Below are 23,563 nucleotides of genomic sequence, written 5' to 3' on the forward strand. Positions count from 1 at the left end.
ATAGCTCCGGCTTGGCCCAGAAGACATTGGTGCATAGATCTGCAGAGGCTGTCAATGGATGATCCATTTTTACTCCCTCAGTGCCTAGATCTACTGTCACTGGGTCCTTGTTATTACAAGCACCTGGATCGACTGTCTTTGATGGCGTGTCTCTTGAGTCTTCCATTCTGAAAGCAAGAGGATTCTCACAACAGGTAATTCAAACAATGCTCAGAGCAAGGAAACCATCCTCGGATTTCATTTATTACCGAATATGGCAAGCCTATATTCTTTGGTGCAGTGACCCGAAAGTTGACCCTAGGTCTTTCAGAGGTTTCAGAGTCCTAGCATTCCTTCAGGCAGGAATGGACAAAGGGTTACGGGTGGCTTCCTTGAGAGTGCAGGTGTCAGCATTGACTGTATGGTTCCAAAAGAAAATTGCTAACCCACAGGATGTTCGTACTTTCTTCCAGGGAAAGCTTCACATCAAACCTCCCTTTGTTCCTCCTGCAGTGCCTTGGGATTAAAGTTTAGTCCTAAAGCCGCTTTAAGTTGCTCCATTTGAACCACTAAAGCAAGTGGATCTTAAATGGTTGACAGCTAAAGCTCTTTTTCTACTGGCTATTGCTTCAGCTAGAAGAGTTTCAGATTTAGGGGTGTTATTATGTCGCCCTCCTTTTCTGATTTTTCATCCAGATAGAGCGGTTCTTAGAACCAAATCTGATTATCTTCATAAGGTGGTGTCTGAATTCCACCTTAATTAAGAAACTGTTGTTCTGGCCTTCCAAGGGCCGGACCTTCCTGCAGGAGATGCATAATTGGACGTAGTCTGTGCTTTAAGGATCTATGTGGATCGCACCATTGCCATCAGAAAAACAGATTCTCTCTTTGTTCTCTACGGATTTCACAAGAGAGGATGGCCTGCTGACAAGCAGACACTGGCGAGGTGGTTTCGGATGACGATTTCAGAAGCATAGTCTCAAGCTGATCTCCCTATTCCGGCTAATGTCTCTGCTTAGTCTACTCGTAAGGTAGTTCCATCATGGGCAGCACAACATGGTGCTGAACAGATATGTAAGGCAGCCATATGGTCTTCCGTTAACACATTCATTAGACATTATGCCTTTGATACCTTTGCCTCTCAGGACTCTGAATTCGGGCGAAGGATTCTCATGTCCTATCAGGAGCGTCCCCACCACTAAATTTGCTTTGGGACATCCCAATGTTTATCCTGTGGATAACCTGTGGACCCTGCAAGAGAAATAATAGTTATGGTAGACTTACCTATTTCTCCTAAGACGCACCTGATTTGAGGATCCTTTCACATACTAACCTCTTCCTTGTGCATGTGCGTTCTTCTCGCCTGATTAGGGCTCTTTGTGATGCTCCTGCCTTGAGCTTTGGAAAAGAACTGAATTGCCTGAGCCCGGAGGCGGGGATATAGAGGATTGGCCCGTTGGATTCTGGGAGGCCGAAACCTTTGATCATTGGTGCAAATCGGCTGTCGCTACCTCATATCCCAATGTTTATCCTGTGGACTTGGGAGAAATAGAGTTATCAACGGTAAATCTACCATAACTATTATTTATATGTTTGTAATTGTTGTGCAGAAATTGATTTTGATGTACAACGGAAAATGTGATGATTTGTACGAATTGAAGCCTTAATAAAAGATATTTAAAAAAAAAAAAAAAAAACAGAGAGTGCCTTGCCGGAAAACTCACAACTTGTCGACTCAATACAGTTAATAGAAATGTAGCAAACTTTCTAAAGAGTGGAGAAGAAGACAAGTGGAGAAGTTGCCCATAGCAACCAGTCAGCTAGCTAGCATTTATCAAGTCAATTCTGTAAACGTATAGGTGGAAGCTGATTGGTTGCTACAGGCAGCTTCCCCATTATTGAGAATGTGTGATACATTTCCCAAAGTGAGTGTTAGAAGGAGGCATCCGATCGACAATCCCTTGGTGGAAAGTAAGTAGGCAGCAGTGCATAGTAAAGGGATCGGGGACACCCACCTTGGGGCTGCTGATGTAATTCAGGTCACCAAATCCAGTGACAGGGCCAACAGGCTTCAGAGAAGGTGTTCTCATGGCACCAGATGGAAGATGTGCTGTATGCACATTAAGCTCCTGTTATAACAGCATGTCTTGTCCGATCTGGCTAGGTTTCTGAGGGAAATAAATGAGCCTTGTGGAGACAGCTTTTGTGGTTAAGGCTCTACTCAAGGGGGGAGAGTACAGCTCTAGGAGCTGTTTTATAGCTCAATGGGGAGGTCACTCAGTGGGGAATCATATGGTGGTGCTGTCTATGAAAGATTCCTATATCAGTAGCCAGGTCACTCGATGGGGAGTCATATGGTGGTGATGTCCTCTTACTGATCCATCTTTTTTTCATCTTCTTTTTCTTGCAGTCTTCATCTTGCCTCTATGTCTTCTATGTGGACCTTGGCATAGGTAATTGTAAGAGACCCCTCTAATTGTAATGGTGCCAAGGCGTGGGGAGACCATTTTACATATAGCAGTGTAAAGACTGCACAGTGCATGTTAATGCCTACGTACATGCTCGGGATCTCTGATTTTTTTTTTAATCACTCAAGGAAAATTAATAGTAGACAAAATGAAATATTTGCACCTGTAGATTACAGGATGGAGGATGTTGTTATTTTTTTGTGCGTTCTAAATGTATGACATTTAGGAAAAACTCTAATGGGCCCTACACACTGGCCGACATCACTGCACGATATGAACGATCTCGTTCATTAATGAACGAGATAACGTTCATATCGTGCAGTGTGGAGGCACCAGCGATGAACGATGCGCGGCCCCGCACTCGTTCATCGCTGGTGCCATGTCGGCTGTGCATGCAGGCCAATATGGACGAGATTGTCCATATTTGCCTGCACGTCTACGGAGCCGGGTGACGGGGGGAGTGAAGAAACTTCACTCCCCCCGTCACTGCCCACCCGCCGCCGGGTCGCCCGTCGGCCGTATCGGCCGTCGGGCACCTCGGTGGCCAATCGCGTAATGTGTAGGGCCTATAAGAATTGTTATTGTAAATGCCACCTAGTGGCTATATTGTGTTACCTAGCGAGACATATATATATGTGTGTGTGTATGTGTGTGTATATATATAGATATATATAGATATATATAGATATATATAGATATATATAGATAGATAGATAGATAGATATAGTTTAGCACAGCACTTATGTTCCTCTAACTATCCTCATTGCATGAAATAACCAGTGCAATGTGCTGTGCTCATCAGTACCTTGTACCAGAGTATTGTCTGTGGTGGTAATCCTATCATTATATGTGTTCTGTTTCAGGCAAAGAGAGGAGACACCAAAGCATCAGACAGAGCTGCTATGGCTGGATTTGAGGCAATGGTGAACTTCTGTGAGGAGATGGGGTAAGTGCTTTATCGTTGCCTCTATTATGTCCGTTTTTGTTTTTGCACATATTTACCATCACTTTTTCTTCACTTTTGATTTTAATAAAAGCTGCTTTTGGAATAATTGTAAGTGGCATTATTACAATACAAAGAGTGTATAATGGGCCTGATTCATGTTTGTAAGTAAAGCAAAAAAGAAATCAACTGGGCAGAACCATGCTGCACTGCAGGAGGAGGGGCAGATGTAACATATGCAGATAGAGTTAGATTTCAGCTGGGTGGGTTCAACATTTGGGTGGGACGTGTGTGAATTCTAAATTACAGTGTAAAGAAAAAAAGCTATCTTAAATCTGTGTAAAAGTAGTCAGAACAGAAACAATATAACTCGCCCAAATATAACTCTCTCTGCACATGTTACATCTGCCCCGCCATGGTTTTGCCCAGTTGCTGGTATTTTTGCTTACTTTCAAACATTAATCAGGCCCAATGTCCTTGGATAGATGAAAAACAAAGAGTATCTAAAAAGTGTTGTCATTTAAATTATTTGTTGATTTGCGCAAAAGAGCTCCTAAAATTAGATGTTTGACTTTGCATGTACATTTTCATAACTGCTATATTTATATCCATCCATTAAGATTAATGTGAAGTTTTTTTATAGAGGTTATATTTTTTTATATGAATACAGATATTATTGTCTATGCTGATTCTTCAGCTAATAAATTAAATATATTTATTAATGATGTCCTGCATTACCTTCCATACCTGTGGTCTACACATATAAATATTAGCTTTAATTTAAGTCACTTGAAATGGGCCGTGGCTTTTAAAAATTCTGATGAAGGAGAAATAATGAAGTATTGTACAGCAATGTACAGTCTGTAGTGGCTATTATTCAAGAAATGTTGGCCCTGTATCCAATCATTGGGCCAGATTTACTGTAGGTGAAATAAAATATCAGATTTAAAGATAGTGAAAAACCATCCATTATGGCATTTGCCACAAGACAGATGCCTGGCTGATCTTTTGAAGTAATGTTTGTCATTAAAAGAGGTAACAGTGTCATTATTCTCACACTATAGTGTCTTGGGCTGAGTCATATATCATTTTACATTGTTGAAATATTTGTATGTTTGGTGTTACGTGTGACGACTCATAGCTTATAACCTTTTCTGCACACACTAATAAGAGTGAGAACAAATTTTATATTTTCTGGAGTGGACTATATTTGCATTTAAATGTACACTGCAGACAGAGGTGTAGCTAGGTGCCGTGGTGCCCGGAGCAAGGGTATGTTTTGGCACCCTCTCCCCTGTACTGAATTGGGGGCCTGGCCAACATGTGGTGGCATGTTACATTTGAAAAGAAAAAATATTTAAAAATCCTAAGTTGACCTTGTGGAGGTAAGGGTGGTAGTTTCCTTTGGGTTCCCCTATGTTTAATGTAGGGACAGTGCGCATCAAAGTCACGCACCAAAATATGGGGGTGTGGCTTCATGGGGAAGGGGCTTGGCCACATAATAGTACCTATCACACCACACAGTATAGTCCGTTATTTACATTACACCACTTAGTAGTGTCCGATACATTACACTGCACAGTAATACCTCTTATACACTTTACAACACACAGTAGAGTCCCTTATACATGTTACACTACTGTAGAGCCGCTTATACACGTAACACCACAGTAGAGACGCAAATACACATTGGGGGTAATTCCAAGTTGATCGCAGCAGGAATTTTGTTAGCAGTTGGGCAAAACCATGTGCACTGCAGGGGAGGCAGATTTAACATGTGCAGAGAGAGTTAGATTTGGGTGTGGTGTGTTCAATCTGCAATCTAATTTGCAGTGTAAAAATAAAGCAGCCAGTATTTACCCTGCACAGAAACAAAATAACCCACCCAAATCTAGCTCTTTCTGCACATGTTATATCTGCCTCCCCTGCAGTGCACATGGTTTTGCCCAACTGCTAACAAAAATCCTGTTGCGATCAACTTGGAATTACCCCCATTATGCCAAGAGAGAGAAGTATTGCAGCTGCAGCAGTTGGGGCAGAAAGAGGTGCTGCAGCAGGTGGGGGCAGAAAGAGGTATTGCAGGACAGAAATAACCCTGCTACATAGCTACAAGCAGATAGTGAGACATATAATGAGGGCGGCAGAGCTCCTGCATGTGCTGGCTGTCAGTGTCTCCTGCTGTCGCCTCTGGTCTGCATTGTATCCTACTTAGTCTCTGAGTCAGAATCAGTGTCCGCTCCTCTGCTTCTCCTCCTCCTGCTCTGTGGCTGCCTGTACAGCGGCCCATGGTATAGCAGACGGAGAGAGGGGGTTAGTCAGGCGGTAGCGCACCCTTTATCTTTTCCAGCACCCGGAGCTCGCGCTCCATCGGAGGCACCCTCGCTACACCCCTGACTGCAGACCATGTGGGATAGGTACAATTTTTGACTGCATTCACAAGACAGACAACACTGGGATTTGTGTGTGCTATACTGTAAATGTTGGTGTTGTGCAGATAGATATGCTGAAGTAGGGCATTTGTGAAAGGCTATGACCCAACGGGGTTCCTCCAGTTTGCCAATAAAACTAAAATATGGGAGAACATACTTTGTGGAAACATGTATCCGTGTGCGCTGGACTAAAATAAAGCTGATTGCTAATTTGCTTTTTTTTTTCTTTCTCTTTTTAAGTTTCCCTCATTATTTGCCAATACTGCTGAGGAAGGAACTACAACCTTCCTACATAGTTATATGCTCTCCGGTCCGGGCAAAATAAAGAATGAGACCAGACTTAGCAGGTGGTTACTCCCACATGGGCACCACTGCTTGCTGGCTGGAGCAAAAACAAAATGGGACACTTTATAAAGCTTCCGATTGGGGCTACATTTTGAGTACCTTCTGTTTTTCTAGACATTACAAAATCAAAAAAGCAAGTTTTTCGTTATTCTCCCTATGGATCTCTAACTAAAGTTTTTTAGCTATTAGCATGAATGCACAATGCTAGCAAGATGGCATCCGTTGCCGTGGCTACCGCCTGTCACTAGGAAATGGCCACTGGGTTGCCAGGCTTAATGCACAATGCTAGCATACCCTCCAACATGACCCATTCCATTAGGTACAAAATGCTCTGTTTCTGGACTTTCTTCGTGTGGCGGCTCCAAAGCTTGGACTGCAGCACAGTCCAAAATTCAAATAGGGAAGCCACACCAACTGCTGCCCCTAACACTGCCAAACATCGCCGCCCGGGACTCACTGGCAGTTGGTGTGGCTCCCCTATTTGAATTTTGGACTGTTCTGCAGCCCCGCCTCTGTAACTGCCACTGGCAAGAAAGTCCATCAACAGAGCATTTTGTACCTAATGTAATGGGTCATGTTGGAGGGTATATGCTAGCAAGATGGCACCCATTGCCATGGTTACCGCTAGGGTTGCCAGATCATTCCTTTAATCCTGGAGACCTGTGATTTACACAGGTTTTGTGGCTGACTAAAACCAGGTGTAATGCAGGCTTGAATTTAATCAGCCACAGAACCTGTATTATTCATAGGTCTCCAGGATTAAAGGGATGATCTGGCAACCCCTGTTACCGCCCATTGCTAGGCAACGTCTATGGTTACCTCCCGTCGCTAGGCAACGGTTACTGGGTTGCCAGGCTTAATGTACATAACTAGCAAGATGGCACCCGTTACCGTGGTTACTGTCTAGGTTATTCCACACCAAATCAACACAGGCTTCAAACTGACCATTTCAGATTATAATGAAATTTGGTAGAATAAATGATGCCAAGGGTGTAAAGAACCCCCCCAAATCTTAGGGTAAGTACGCTGGTTTTGAAGGTATATGCCTTTAAATGTGCAATTTTCTCTTACGTCCTAGAGGATGCTGGTGACTCCGTAAGGACCATGGGGTATAGACGGGCTCCGCAGGAGACATGGGCACTATAAAGAACTTTTAGTATGGGTGTGCACTGGCTCCTTCCTCTATGCCCCTCCTCCAGACCTCAGTTAGATCCTGTGCCCAGAGGAGACTGGGTGCATTACAGGGGAGCTCTCCTGAGTTTCTCTGAAAAATAATTTTGTTAGGTTTTTTATTTTCAGGGAGCACTGCTGGCAACAGGCTCCCTGCATCGTAGGACTTAGGAGAGAGAAGCAGACCTACTTAAGTGATAGGCCCTGCTTCTTACGCTACTGGACACCACTAGCTCCAGAGGGAGTCGGAACGCAGGTCTCCCCCCGCCACTGTTGGGTGCAGGGCCCAGGGGGGGCGCCCTGGGCAGCTATATAAACCTCTAGGCTGGCATTTATATTGATATAGGCTGCGGAAGCAGTTAGTGGATAAATCCCCCGCCAGTTTTTATAAAATTGAGCGGGACCGAAGCCCGCCGCTGGAGGGGGCAGAGCTTGGTCCCTCAGCACTAACCAGCGCCATTTTCTCCACAGAGCACTGCAGCGACGCTGGCTCCCCGGACTCTCCCCTGCTGAACACGGTGACAGAGGGCAGAAAAAGAGGGGGGGGGGGGCACTTGTATGGCGCAGTGAGTGTATTACACAGTTATTATATATAAAAGCGCTATATCTGGGAATTTGTTTCCAGTGTCAGTTGGCGCTGGGTGTGTGCTGGCATACTCTCTCTCTGTCTCTCCAAAGGGCCTTGTTGGGGAACTGTCCCCTTATAGATATATCCCTGTGTGTGTGAGGGGTGTCGGTACGCGTGTGTCGGCATGTCTGAAGCGGAAGGCTCATCTAAGGAGGAGGTGGAGCAGATGATTGTGGTGTCTCCGTCGGCAACGCCGACTCATGATTGGATGGACATGTGGAATGTCTTAAATGCAAATGTGACCTTATTACATAAGAGATTGGACAAAGCAGAGTCCAGGAAAAAAGTAGTCAATTCACGGCTTCGACTGGGTCACCGGGCCCTTCTGGGTCTCAAAAACGTTCCATATCCCAAATAGCAGACACTGATACCAACACGGATTCTGACTCCAGTGTCGACTATGATGAGGCGAGGGTACACCCAAGGGTGGCCAAAAGTATTCATTATATGATTATTGCAATAAAAGAGGTTTTGCATATCACTGAGGACCCTCTGTCCCTGACACGAGGGTGCGCATGTATAAGGAAAAGAGACCTGAGGTTACCTTTCCCCCATCTCATGAGCTGAACGAGTTATTTGAAAAAGCTTGGGAAACTCCAGACAAAAAACTGCAGATTCCCAAGAGGATTCTTATGGCGTACCCTTTCCCTGCACAGGACAGGGTACGGTGGGAATCTTCGCCCAGGGTGGACAAGGCTTTAATGCGTCTGTCCAAGAAGGTGGCGCTGCCGTCTCCGGACACGGCAGCCCTCAAGGATCCTGCTGATCGCAGACAGGAGACTACCTTAAAATTTATCTATACGCATACGGGTGCTTTACTCAGACCGGCAATTGCATCGGCATGGGTATATAGCGCAGTAGCAGCTTGGACAGATACCTTGTCAACTGACCTGGATACCCTAGACAGGGATACCATTTTATTGCTCTTAGGTCACATTAAAGACGCAGTCTTATATATGAGAGACGCTCAGAGAGACGTTGGGCTGCTAGGTTCAAGAGCCAACGCCATGGCGATTTCTGCTAGACGAGCCCTGTGGACTCGACAATGGACGGGTGATGCCGACTCAGAAGCATATGGAGGTTTTACCTTACAAAGGTGAAGTTTTATTTGGGGATGGTCTCGCGGACCTGGTTTCCACAGCTACCGCGGATAAATCTACTTTTTTGCCTTTTGTTCCCCCACAGCAAAAGAAAACTCCACAATATCAGATGCAGTCCGTTCGGTCACATAAGTCCAGAAGAGATCGGGGCTCCTCCTTCCTCGCCAGAGGTAAGGGTAGAGGAAAGAGAACGCCTGCTTCGGCTAGTTCCCAGGAGCAGAAGTCCTCCCCGGCTTCTGCTAAATCCACCGCATGACGCTGGGGCTCCTCTGAGGGAGTCCGCACCTTTGGGGGCACGTCTTCGAGTCTTCAACCAGGTCTGGGTTCTTTAAGACGTGGATCCTTGGGCGATGGAAATTGTATCCCAAGGCTACAAACTGGAATTCGAAGAGGTGCCCCCTCGCCGATTTTTCAAGTCGGCCTTTACAGCTTTTCCCCCGGAGAGGGAAGTAGTACTGGCTGCAATTCAAAAGCTGTGTCAACAGCAAGTGATTGTCAAGGTTCCCCTGGTCCAACAGGGGAAAGGGTACTATTCAACCCTGTTTGTGGTCCCGAAGCCGGATGGTTTGGTCAGACCCATTTTGAATCTAAAATCCCTAAACCTGTACTTGAAAAAGTTCAAGTTCAAGTTGTAATCACTCCGGGCAGTGATCTCCAGCCTGGAAGGGGGGATTTTATGGTATCACTGGACGTGAAGGATGCCTTTCTTCATGTCCCCATATATCCTCATCAGGAGTACCTGAGATTCGCTGTACAGGACTGTCATTACCAGTTTCAGACGTTGCCGTTTGGGCTTTCCACGGCACCGAGGATTTTCACCAAGGTGATGGCGGAGATGATGGTGCTCCTGCGCAGGCGAGGAGTCACAATTATCCCGTACTTGGACGATCTCCTGATAAAAGCGAGATCATGAGATCAATTGCTAAAGAGCGTGTCGCTCTCCCTGAGAGTGCTACAACAGCACGGTTGGATTCTCAATCTGCCAAAGTCACAATTGGTTCAAACGACTCGACTATCATTCCTAGGCATGATTCTGGACACGGAACAGAAGAGGGTTTTTCTCCCAATGGAAAAAGCCCAGGACCTCCAGAACATGGTCAGAGACCTGCTAAAACCAAAAAGAGTGTCTGTTCATCAATGCACTCGAGTTCTGGGGAAAATGGTAGCAACCTATGAGGCCATCCCTTTCGGGAAGTTCCATGCGAGGACATTTCAGTGGGACCTTCTGGACAAGTGGTCAGGGTCTCATCTACAACTACATCAGAAGATAAGCCTGTCCCCCAGGGCCAGGGTGTCTCTCCTGTGGTGACTGCAAAGTGCTCACCTTCTAGAGGGTCGCAGGTTCGGCATTCAGGACTGGGTTCTGTTAACCACGGACGCGAGCCTCAGGGGCTGGGGAGCAGTCACACAAGGAAGAAATTTTCAGGGACTATGGTCAAGCCAGGAGGCTTGTCTACACATCAACGTGCTGGAATTGAGGGCCATATACAACGGCCTACGACAAGCGGAGACTCTTCTTCGCGACCTACCGGTGCTGATTCAATCAGACAACGTCACAGCCGTGGCTCATATAAACCGCCAAGGCGGGACAAGGAGCAGAGTGGCAATGGCGGAAGCCACCAGGATTCTTTGCTGGGCGGAAAATCACGTAAGTGCTCTGTCAGCGGTCTTCATACCGGGAGTGGACAACTGGGAAGCAGACTTCCTCAGCAGACACGATCTCCATCCAGGAGAGTGGAGTCTTCATCAAGAAGTCTTTGCAGAAATAACAAGTCGTTGGGGACTTCCTCAAATAGACATGATGGCGTCACGCCTCAACAAAACGATTCGGAGGTATTGTGCCAGGTCAAGGGACCCTCAGGCAGTAGCGGTAGACGCCCTAGTGACACCATGGGTGTTTCAGTCGGTCTATGTGTTCCCTCCTCTTCCTCTCATCTTAAAAATATTGAGAATCATAAGACGAAAAAGAGTACAAACAATACTCGTTGTTCCAGATTGGCCTCGAAGGGCATGGTATTCGGATCTTCAGGAAATGATCACAGAAGATCCGTGGCCTCTTCCTCTCAGGGAGGACCTGTTGCAGCAGGGGCCCTGCGTATTCCAAGACTTACTGCGGCTTCGTTTGACGGCATGGCGGTTGAACACCGGATCCTAGCTGGGAGAGGTATTCCGGAGGAAGTCATCCCTACTCTGAAAAAGGCTAGGAAGGAGGTGACGGCGAAACATTATCACTGTATTTGGAGGAAGTATGTATCTTGGTGTGAAGCCAAGAATGCTCCTACGGAAGATTTCCATCTGGGCCGTTTTCTCCACTTTGTACAGACAGGAGTGGATATGGGCCTGAAGTTAGGCTCCATTAAGGTACAGATTTCGGCCCTATCTATATTCTTTCAGAAGGAATTGGCTTCTCTCCCAGAAGTCCAGACTTTTGTGAAGGGATTGCTGCACATCCAGCCTCCTTTTGTGCATCCGGTGGCACCTTGGGACCTTAACGTGGTGTTAAGGTTCCTAAATTCTCACTGGTTTGAACCTCTTCAAACGGTGGAATTAAAATTTCTCTGACGTCCTAGTGGATGCTGGGAACTCCGTAAGGACCATGGGGAATAGACGGGCTCCGCAGGAGGCTGGGCACTCTAAAATAAAGATTAGGTACTATCTGGTGTGCACTGGCTCCTCCCTCTATGCCCCTCCTCCAGACCTCAGTTAGAATCTGTGCCCGGCCAGAGCTGGGTGCTCCTAGTGGGCTCTCCTGAGCTTGCTAGAAAGAAAGTATTTGTTAGGTTTTTTATTTTCAGTGAGATCTGCTGGCAACAGACTCACTCCTACGTGGGACTGAGGGGAGAGAAGCAAACCTACCTGCGTGCAGCTAGCTTGTGCTTCTTAGGCTACTGGACACCATTAGCTCCAGAGGGTTCGAACACAGGGCCTGACCTCGATCGTCCGTTCCCGGAGCCGCGCCGCCGTCCCCCTTGCAGAGCCAGAAGACAGAAGAGAAGGAGATGAAATCGGCGGCAGAAGACTCCGGTCTTCATTAAGGTAGCGCACAGCACTGCAGCTGTGCGCCATTGCTCCCACTGCACACCACACACTCCGGTAACTGTAGGGTGCAGGGCGCTGGGGGGGGGGGCTCCCTGGGCAGCAATAAGAATACCTTTTGGCAATATATACACATAATACAGTCTGTGACTGTATATGTGTAAAACCCCCGCCATTTTTAGTCAGAAACAGGACAGAAGCCCGCCGCTGAGGGGGCCGGGCCTTCTTCCTCAGCACACCAGCGCCATTTTCTCTTCACAGCTCCGCTGGAAGGAAGCTCCCCAGGCTCTCCCCGGCAGTAACCTGGTACACAAAGGGTGAAAAGAGAGGGGTGGGCACATAAATTTAGGCGCAAAATTTGTATATACAGCAGCTACTGGGTAAACACTGAGTTGTAGTGTAATCCCTGGGTTATATAGCGCTGGGGTGTGTGCTGGCATACTCTCTCTCTGTCTCTCCAAAGGGCCTTGTGGGGGAACTGTCCTCAAATAGAGCATCCCCTGTGTGTGTGGTGTGTCGGTACGCGTGTGTCGACATGTCTGAGGTAAAAGGCTCCTCCAAGGAGGTGATGGAGCGGATATGTGTGAGAGGGTGTCTCCGTCGACAACGCCGACACCTGTTTGGATATGTGGAAGTGCTAAGGTGAATTTATTGCACAAAAGGTTAGGGAACAGACTGGAAATCTACCCAGGTCTGTCCCTATGTCACAGAGACTTTCAGAGTCTCTCAATGCTCACTATCCATAATAACAAACACTGGTATCGACATGGAGTTTAGCTCCACTGTCGACTACGATAATGCAAAGTTACAGCCAAGATGGCTAGAAGGTATTCAATATATGATTATTGAAATAAAAGATGATTTGCATATCACTGATGACTCATCTGTCCCTGACACGAGAGTACACATGTTTAAGGGGAAGAATGCTAAGGTAAATTTCCCTCCTCTCATGAGGAAAAAGAGCGGGAATCTCCAGACAAGAGACAGCAGCTTCCCACAAGAGAATTCTCAGGCTGTATCCTTTCCCCACTAGGGCCAGGATATGTTGAGAATCTTCCCCTGGGGTGTCCTGTTTGCACAGACGGTAGCACTTGCTATTCTCAGGGATCCTGCGGATAGCGTGCACATTCTAGTATACTACCCAGACCGGCGATTGTGTCGGCATGGGTTTATAGCGCTGTGGCAGCGTGGACAGGTACCTTATCAGCAGAGATGAGACCCTAGTATGCAATATAAATATATTAAAGATGCTGTCTTAAGTGATAGATATATAGTTATAAAGCATGCCCAAAGAGACATGAGTATACTGGGTCCTAGAGTCAAAGCTATGTCGATCTCTGCTTGACGTGTCCTGTAGAATATGCATTGGACAGATGATGCCGACTTAAGAGGCATATGGAAGGCTGAGGATTGTGTGGAGAAGGGTTCTCGGGCCTGGTCTCCACAGCTATAGCTGGTAATTCTGCTAGTTTGCCTTATATTCCTGCACAGCCTAAGAAAGCACGACATTATTAAATGCAGCCTTTCGTATAAAGAAACAAGAAAGTCTGAGGTGCGTCCTTTCTTGTCAGAGCCGGGCAGCTAGTTCCCAGGAACAGAAGTCCTCCTCGGCCCCTACAAAAATCCACCAATGTCGCTGGGGCTCCACAGGCGGAGCTAGGCCCGGTGGGGACACGCCTTCGTAAGTTCAGCCACAAGTGGGTTCACTCCCTGTTCGATCCCTGGGCAATAGATATTGTGTCTCAGGGATACAAGCTGGACTGTGAGAAGATGCCACCTCACCGACGGCCCTGCGGGCTTCCCCCCAAGAGAGGGAGCCAGTGTTAACTGCAATTCACAAATTGTATCTTTAACAGGTGGTGGTCAAGGGTCCCCTCCTTCAACATGAGGGTGTTATTATTAGACCATGTTGTAATCCCGAAACCAGACGGTTCGGTCAGACCCATATTGAATTAAAAATCCCTGAACATATACCTGAGAAGGTTCAAGTTCAAGATGGAATCGCTAAGAGCGGTCAGTGCAAGCCTAAAAAGGGGGAGACTTTATTGTGAATCGGGACATAAAGGATGCATACCTTCAGGTCCCCATTTATCCACCTCATTAGGCGTACCTCAGAATTGCGGTACGGGATTGTCATTACCAATTTCAGATGTTGCCGTTTGGTCTCTCCACGGCCCCGAGAATATTCACCATGGTAATGGCGAATATGATTGTGCTCCTGCGGAAGCAAGGTGTCACTATTATCACGTACTTGGACGATCTCCTCATAAAAGCGAGATCAAGAGAGCAGTTGCTGAACAGCGTATCACTTTCTCTGGAAGTGTAACGGCAACACGGCTGGATTCTATATATTCCAAAGTCGCAGTTGGTTCCTACAGCTCATCTGCCTCTCCTAGGCACGATCCTAGACACAGACCAGAAAAGGGTTTATCTCCCGAGAGAGAGAGCTCAGGAGCTCATGACACTGGTCAGGAATCTATTAAAACCAAAACAGGTGTCAGTGCATCACTGCACTCGAGTCCTGGGAAGGATGATGGCATCATACGAGGCCATCCCCTTAGGCAGGTTCCATGCGAGGACCTTCCAATGGGACTTACTGGACAAGTGGTCCGGATCACCTCTTCAGATGCATCGGTTGATCACCCTATCCCCCAGGGCCAGGGTGTCTCTCCTGTGGTTTCAGAGTGCTCACCTTCTCGACGGCCGCAGATTCGGCATTCAGGACTGGATCCTGGTGACCACGGATGCAAGCCTCCGAGGGTGGGGAGCAGTTACACAGGGAAGAAATTTCCAAGGTCTGTGGTCAAGTCAACTGACTTGCCTTCACATCAATATCCTGGAACTAAGGGCCATATTCAACGCCCTAAGTCAAGCGGAGATCCTGCTTCGCGACCAACCGGTTCTGATCCAGTCAGACCGCAGGGGTTCATGTAAACCGCCAAGGCGGCACAAGGAGCAGGGTGGCGAGGGTAGAAGCCACCAGAATTCTTCGCTGGGCGGAGAATCAAGTAAGCGCACTGTCAGCAGTGTTCGTTCCGGGAGTGGACATCTGGGAAGCAGACTTCCTCAGCAGGCACGACCTCCACCCGGGAAAGTGGGGACTTCATCAGGAAGTCTTCACTCAGTTTGCAAATTGATGGGAACTGCCTACGGTGGACTAGATGGCGTCCCACCTCAATAAAAAGCTAAAAAAGGTTTTACGCCGGGTCAAGGGACCCTCAGGTGATAGCTGTGGTCCCACTAGTAACACCGTGGGTGTTCCAGTCGGTCTCTGTATTCCCTCCTCTTCCTCTCATACCCAAGGGCTGAGAATTGTAATAAAAGGAGGAGTGAAAACAATATTCTTTGCTCCGAATTGGCCAAGAAGGACTCGGTACCTGGAGCTGCAGGAAATGCTCTCAGAGGACTCCGGGCTTCTGCCTCTCAGACAGGACATGTTGCAACAGGGGCCCTGTCTGTTCCAAAATTTACAGCGGCTGCATTTGACGGCATGGCGGTTTAACGCCGGATCCTAGCGGAAAAGGGCATTCCGGATGCAGTTATTCCTACGCTGATACAGGCTAGGAAAGACGTGACAGCAAGACTTTTCACTGTTTATGGCGAAAATAGGTTGCTTGGTGTGAGGCCGGGAAGGCCCTACAGAGGAATTCCAGCGGGGTCGTTTCCTGCACTTCCTACAGTCAGGAGTGACTATGGGCCTAAAATTAGGATCCATAAAGGTCAAGATTTCGGCCCTATACATTTTCTCTAAAAATGAACTGGCTTCACTGCCTGAAGTTCAGACGTTGTTCCGGGGGTGCTGCATATTCAGCCTCCTTTTGTGCCACCGGTGGCACCTTGGGATCTTAACGTTGTGTTGGATTTCCTGAAATCTCACTGGTTTGAGCCACTTAAGACCATGGAGCTAAAATATCTCACGTGGAAAGTGGTCATGCTATTGGCCTTAGCTTCGGCTAGGCGTGTGTCAGTATTGGCGGTTTTGTCATGTAAAAACCCTTATCTGATCTTCCATATGGACAGGGCAGAATTGAGGACTCGTCCCCAATTTCTTCCTAGGGTGGTATCATAGTTTCATTTGAACCAGCCTATTGTGGTGCCTGCGGCTACTAGGGACTTGGAGGATTCCAAGTTGCTGGACGTAGTCCGGGCTTTGAAAATTTATGTTTCCAGAACGGCGGGAGTCAGAAAGTCTGACTCGCTGTTTATTCTGTATGCAGCCAACAAGGTTGGCGCTCCTGCTTCGAAGCAGACTATTGTTCGCTGGATCTATAGCACGATTCAGCTGGTTCACTCTGCGGCTGGATTGCCGCATCCAAAATGGTGAAAGCCCATTCCACAAGGAAGGTGGGCTCTTCTTGGGCGGCTGCCCGAGGGGTCTCGGCTTTACAGCTTTGCCGAGCTGCTACTTGGTCGGGGTCAAACAAGTTTGCTAAGTTCTACAAGTTTGATACCCTGGCTGAGGAGGACCTTGAGTTTGCTCATGCGGTGCTGCAGAGTCATCCGCACTCTCCCGCCCGTTTGGGAGCTTTGGTATAATCCCCATGGTCCTTACGGAGTTCCCAGCATCCACTAGGACGTCAGAGAAAATAAGAATTTACTCACCGGTAATTCTATTTCTCGTAGTCCGTAGTGGATGCTGGGCGCTCGTCCCTAGTGCGGACTCTCTGCAATACATGTATATAGTTATTGCTTAAATAAAGGGTTATTGTTATGAGCCATCTATTACTGAGGCTCAGTTGTTGTTCATACTGTTAACTGGGTATGGTTATCACAAGTTGTACGGTGTGATTGGTGTGGCTGGCATGAGTCTTACCCTGGATTCCAAATCCTTTCCTTGTTGTGTCAGCTCTTCCGGGCACAGTTTCCTTAACTGAGGTCTGGAGGAGGGGCATAGAGGGAGGAGCCAGTGCACACCAGATAGTACCTAATCTTTCTTTTAGAGTACCAGTAAACAAGAAAAAGCGCTAGGAAACTGGATAAAATGGACTAACAATTTAATCAAGAATAAAAAATTCATGTATACTGTTGCAACAGATAATAAAAACAGCCGTGTATACAATTGAAATTTAGGGCATAGTATAGCACTGCATAGAGTTTAAAAAGTCCCATATATTTAATATGGATAAAATACTGTTGGCCGGTACTCAAATGAACCAATTAATCCCCAAAGTGAATGCCACAGTCCAGGAACAATTGTAAGCGAATGATAGTATTACCAACTGCAGTTAGAGATGACCTTGTTAGCTTGGTTCAAGATACTACTTGGTCCAATTGATCGCTCAGGTCCCAGTTTTTGCAGATGTTCAATTCCATTTTATCCAGTTTCCTAGCGCTTTTTCTTGTTTACTGGTATTTTAGTTGTGGGGGTCTCACTAACCCCGTTTAATTAGCTGCTATAGGAAAAGCAACTCACTACGAGCGCCAAAGGTAATTACTTAGTAATTCCAATTTTTGCACTTTCTTTTAGAGTGCCCAGTCTCCTGCGGAGCCCGTCTATTCCCCATGGTCCTTACGGAGTTCCCAGCATCCACTACGGACTCCGAGAAATAGAATTACCGGTGAGTAAATTCTTATTTTCTCACTTGGAAGGTGGTAATGTTTTTGGCCCTGGCATCTGCAAGGCGGGTGTCCGAATTGGCGGCTTTGTCGCACAAGAGTCCCTATTTGATTTTCCATGTGGATAGAGCTGAGTTGAGGACTCGTCCTCAATTTTTGACTAAGGTGGTTTCTTCATTTCATATGAACCAACCTATTGTGGTGCCTGTGGCTACGGGTGACTTGGAGGACTCCAAGTCCCTTGATGTAGCCAGGGCCTTAAAAATGTATGTAGCCAGAACGGCTAGGGTTAGGAAAACAGAGGCTCTGTTTGTCCTGTATGCGGCCAACAAGGTTGGCGCTCCTGCGTCTAAGCAGACTATTGCTCGCTGGATCTGTAACACGATTCAGCAGGCTCATTCTACGGCTGGATTGCAGTTACCAGATTCGGTAAAGGCCCATTCCACTAGGAAGGTGGGCTCTTCTTGGGCGGCTGCCCGAGGCGTCTCGGCGTTACAGCTTTGCCGAGCAGCTACTTGGTCGGGTTCAAACACTTTTGCAAAATTCTACAAGTTTGATACCCTGGCTGATGAGGACCTCGCGGTTGCTCAATCGGTGCTGCAGAGTCATCCGCACTCTCCCGCCCGGTTTGGAGCTTTGGTATAAACCCCATGGTCCTTACGGAGTCCCCAGCATCCTCTAGGACGTAAGAGAAAATAAGATTTTAAACCTACCAGTAAATCTTTTTCTCCTAGTCCGTAGAGGATGTTGGGCGCCCGTCCCAGTGCGGACATATTTCTGCAAGACTTGTATATAGTTATTGCTTACATAAGGTTTATGTTACAGTTTTGATCAGTCTCGGGCTGATGCGGTTTTGTTTCATACTGTTAACAGGTTTGTATATTCTATGTTATACGGTGTGGATGGTGTGGGCTGGTATGAATCTTGCCCTTAGATTAACAAAATCCTTTCCTCATATTGTCCATCTCCTCTGGGCACAGTTTCTCTAACTGAGGTCTGGAGGAGGGGCATAGAGGGAGGAGCCAGTGCACACCCATACTAAAAGTTCTTTATAGTGCCCATATCTCCTGCGGAGCCCGTCTATACCCCATGGTCCTTACGGAGTCCCCAGCATCCTCTACGGACTAGGAGAAAAAGATTTACCGGTAGGTTTAAAATCTTATTTTTTTTATTGAAAAATTTACTATTAATAGTTTTTTTTTTAATTACACTTGCAGCTCACCTAATTGAGTAATAACGCAGCAGTATAATTCCATAAAAATTAAAAAGAATTTTTTTTTCCAAAATCAAAATTGTTATTTTCTGAAAAATCCAATTTTTTTACATTTCTGGAAAAAACCCTCAAACATTGTTCATAATATTGTTAATAAAACCCCAAAGGATCATGATGGGATCCTCTGCTACAATAGGATATTTTGGTAAAATGAGATCAATCTAGGCCTGTTCATTACTTTTAACTTATCTCCTTAAATAATCCCTTTGATTTATATGATATACGATGACACAGTATTTTAATACTAAAATATTTAAAACTTTTGTGATAATTTTAGATCTTTCACATATTTTAAGAAATCATACTACAGATCATTACCATTTGGTGCTGCTTCTCTAGATAGATGGTGCTACTTAATGTGTTGGAACTGGCTGAATTGTTTTTAGTATTTCCATTTCAGAAAGGGTGTACATTCGACCTGTTGGAGTTAACGGATTCACCTTACACAGAACATCTATCATAGGAATCCATAAACATCCTTGGGTATGAAAAAGATTGATATACCAGCTTGATGAAGGAATGTCACTTTCACTTCATCTTTCTCAAGAATAAATGCGAGCCACCATTTGATATCATAGACATACCCTTTAGTGTCATCAAGTGGGAGCTTTTCTTGGGGTGTTCCAATGAATTTTGTGAGAAGGAAAATGTCTTCACAAAGATTTTTGTTGTGGATGCTGTAGGTATTAAAGCATCTAATTTCTGCGTCCCAGGAATTATTACTTTTATGAAGCGATCATCCAGAAATATTGCTGTCTCAATATGTTCTTCTTGCGTTGAGAAAGTAAAATGCATTCCTGTAATGTTTTCCTCTGCCCAGTCAAAAAGTTGTTGTGGTGTAAGAATCTTATTATCATATGGACGTTGCAGGCTTGTTTGGGATGCTAACCTCCTATCTTCAAGAAGTTTATAAGTTTCATCTGGAAGCATTAGACTGCCACTGTGTTGGGTTCCAGACAGTCTGAAATATCAATATAGCTGCTCAGTTTTTGTTTTTCCCTTGTAAAACATCAGAAATGGGTGAATTGCTCTGCAGTGGTCCAATGATAGCTGGGTGACTGAGGCTTCTTCTTGTGACTACAGTGTTGCTCCCAAACTGCTGTGTCTCTTACTGCCAGCACCCCTTCTCCAAGTTGCGGTTCCTTCCTGCTCCCAGCACACATTTTGACAGTCTGATACTCCACTGTAATTAAACACTCCGCTTTTTCAAATGTGACACAAATTGTCCATGGACAGGTTAGGTTTGGGTGGGCTTAACAAAGTGACCAAGGAAATGTAAAAGCCACGCCTATTCAACACAACTGAAATGTCACATGGAGTATCTTTCCACTTTAGTTTGTGGGCCTGCGCAGAAGTGGGAGCAAGCGCTGTCTGTAGAATCTTGTCCTCAAACACACCTGAAGAGAAACGTGCATTCCGCTAATGCAGTGAACCACAAAAATATTGTTTTGTTTATTTTATAAATACAATTTTCATGAATCACTCAAAAGTGAAAGCTCTTATAACTTGTGATTCCATCATGATCCCAAAAGAAAAATTTGGGGATTTATTAATAACAGTATGAACAATTTTGTGATTTATTGATTTATTGATTTATTTTTCAAAATGTAAATTTTTTTTTTTTTAATCAAAATTGGGATTTACATTATTTTTCTTTTTTAAATTTTTATGGAAATTTACTGCTGTGTTATATATATAATAAAGCCCATAAAAATAGGTTTACAATTAGACCTTGCCCAATTCTCAAGCTCAATTAGGTGAGCTGCAAATACAATTTAAAACATTGTAGCTTTAAAAGCATATAAATTCAAAACCAGTGTGCATATCAGTCTAAGATTTGGGGATTGTCTGGCAGCATTTATTACACCAAATTACATTCCGAAACGGTCAATTTGAGACCTGTGTTGATATGGTGTGGAATACCCCACCAGTCGCTAGGCAACGGCTACCGGTTTTAATGTACATTGCTAGCAAAATGGCATCCGTTGCCGTGGTTACCGCCAGTCGCTGGGCAATGGTTACTGGGTTGCCAGGCTTAATGCATATTGCTAGCAAGATGGCACACGTTGCCGTGGTTACTGCCAATCGCTAGGCTACGGCTACTGGGTTGCCAGGCTTAGGGCCTTTTTCAGCTTCAGTTGCAAAATCGCAAATCGGGTGACTATCTGCAGACTGCGCAAGCGCTGCAAACGCATTGTGCGGGCACAAAGGCAAAATTGCCATTGCAATTTGGTAAAATGCAATTGCAATTTGATTAACAGGTAGTGACCATTTTAGGGTGTTAACATGGCGTTTGTGGGGAATAGTTGGAAAAACGCAGGTGGATCATGGCCATTTTCAGGCTGGTAACTGCTGTCAGTAGCAATGGATTGTGACTAAAAACATGGCGCTGGTGCTACTGCATTCTCATTATTCCAAGTAGCCCTGGGTCAACTGCAGTTGTCAATAATATAGTATCTGACAAGCTGCGCTCAGCCTTTTGTGGGAATGTATTGCTTTTAAGGTTGTAGTTTGCTGGCAAATGAGGGTAATTTTGAGATGTTATGGATATGTGTCGCTTATTGACAAACGAGTGTAGGCAAAGATGTTGAAATAGATATACTTTACTTATTAAAAGTTCAAATGCTTATACAGGTTGGCAACTTGGAAGAATAGTAATATGTACATACTAATAAATTAATGCAAATAAGTCATGCAAATATCAATACGCCTTGAGAGTGGACATATATGTATTATATGACTGGGATGAATAACTAAAAAAAGAAAGAAAAAGTAAGAAATGAAAAGAGAAGGGAAATGAGTAAGAGAAAAGATATAGAATAGTTTGCAAAATCTGTAGCTCCAATGGTGTAATGATTAATTGACCGCTCTGTATATTGGTGGTGTGTAACAGTCCCAAAGATTCTTATGCCTATTGTGGATACAGTCTCTAAGTATAGTTCTCGAGTCCCTTAGACTCTGCTGGTGAGTCAACTATGATCCTAATACGTGGTGCAGCTTTGTGGGATAATTGAATGAATTGATGCTGCAAAAGTTAGTGAGTGGCGGCGTCCTGCTCACTCACTTGAACCTTGCAGTCGCGGTGTCTCGCCGAGCTGAGTGCCTTCCCCCGGGTGCCTTCCCCCGGGTGCCTCTATGCTCCGGACTTTCCTTCCTCTGCTCTGGGACCGCCATCCAGAACATCGTTCACAGAGTGAACGTCCACTCGGACACCGACCCAGGTGTGAGTCTGATGTGGTCTGGGGAGAGGGGTTGGTGCTGTCTGGCTTGTTCAGCCTTTCCAGCAAACTACAACCTTAAAAGCATTACATTCCCACAAAAGGCTGAGCGCAGCTCGTCAGATACAGTATTAATGGCCATTTGTAGGTTGGTTACCTATTGATGAGCAGCAGCTAGCCGGACTAGGTAACATTACCATTAATTCTACAACTGCAGTCGATGGTAATCGATTTCTGCGAATGCATATGCAATTTTGTGATTGCATCGGTGGGCATCTTTTACTTTTCTGGGCGGCTTTTCACATGCGATTTTTAGCAGAAGTAGGATTGAGAAAATCGCAATTTCTGTTCTAATAGTGATCCAAGCTCACTGAGGTCCTTATTGCACATTGTTAGCAAAATGCCATCCGTTGCCGTGGTTACTGCCTTTTGCTAGGCAACGGCTACTGGGATGCCAGGCTTAATGCACAATACTAGCAAGATGGCGGCACCCATTGTCATGCTTACCGTCCGTCGCTAGCCAACGGTTACTGGTTTGCCAAGCTTAATGGGCATTGCTAGCAAAATGGCACCAATCGCTAGGCAATGGTTACTGCTTTGCCAGGTTTGATGCAAATTGCTAGCAAGATGGCCCGCATTGCTGTGGTTACTGCCCATCGCTAAGCAATGGTTACTGGGCTGCCAGGTTTAATGCAGCTAGTAAAAGCATACCTTTTTAATGCCAGAGGGTACCCAGGTGAGCAAAAACCTTTCTGCCCTTTTACAATTTTGTGTGGGTGCAGGACTCTTATATCACACTTATGAGTCCTATATATGGAACCATTAAATGGCACAAACTATTTTTTTTTATACATTCTCACATATTACTTGCAACAAATTGTGTTTATTTAAATAATAATAATAATATACTTTATTAGTCATTAACATAACAGCAACGAGATGTCAATGAAATACAATATGAGCATTCAATGCAATAAGATGAACAGTAAAACTATACCACATTTCCGAACATTAACACAGAACCTGGTGAGCATTTAACAGCCGAACAGCAGTTGGAAAGAAGCTGTTTGACATGCGATTTGTATCGGCTCGAACAGTCCTGAACCGTTTTAAGGATGGCAATCTTTCAAAGATCAAACAATTTGGATGACTCTCATCAGCGAGTATACCTCTAGCATTCCTTAATACACTTCTAATATAAAAATCCTTCATACATGGCAGGGACACCCCAATGATCCTACTAGCAGTTTTGACCACACGTTCAAAAGCAATGCGTTCCGCTACAGTGCAATTTCCAAACCACACTGTCATTCCGTACGTCAAAACACTCTCTATAATGCTACGATAGAACCTAACTAAGGTACTCGTGCTCAAACAAACAGCTCTAAGTCTCCTCAAAAAGAAAAGGCGCTGCTGCG

At 45.5% G+C, this 23,563-nt stretch overlaps 1 protein-coding gene across 8 annotated transcripts in view; it reads left to right on the forward strand.

Moving 5' to 3' along the window:
* Window positions 1–23,563, forward strand: part of RECQL5 (RecQ like helicase 5) — a 304,462-nt gene that overhangs the window by 99,719 nt on the left and 181,180 nt on the right. For 7 of the 8 annotated variants that reach the window (XM_063960597.1, XM_063960602.1, XM_063960599.1 and 4 more), the window contains one exon: window positions 3,311–3,393. In XM_063960597.1, the coding sequence (XP_063816667.1) occupies window positions 3,311–3,393 (83 nt within the window). Of the gene's footprint in view, window positions 1–3,310; window positions 3,394–6,059; window positions 6,203–23,563 lie in introns of those variants that run through there. The other variant, XM_063960605.1, reaches the window with a different exon arrangement.

The sequence above is a fragment of the Pseudophryne corroboree genome, chromosome 3 (genome assembly GCF_028390025.1).
Source record: "Pseudophryne corroboree isolate aPseCor3 chromosome 3, aPseCor3.hap2, whole genome shotgun sequence".
NCBI classification, from domain to species: domain Eukaryota; kingdom Metazoa; phylum Chordata; class Amphibia; order Anura; family Myobatrachidae; genus Pseudophryne; species Pseudophryne corroboree.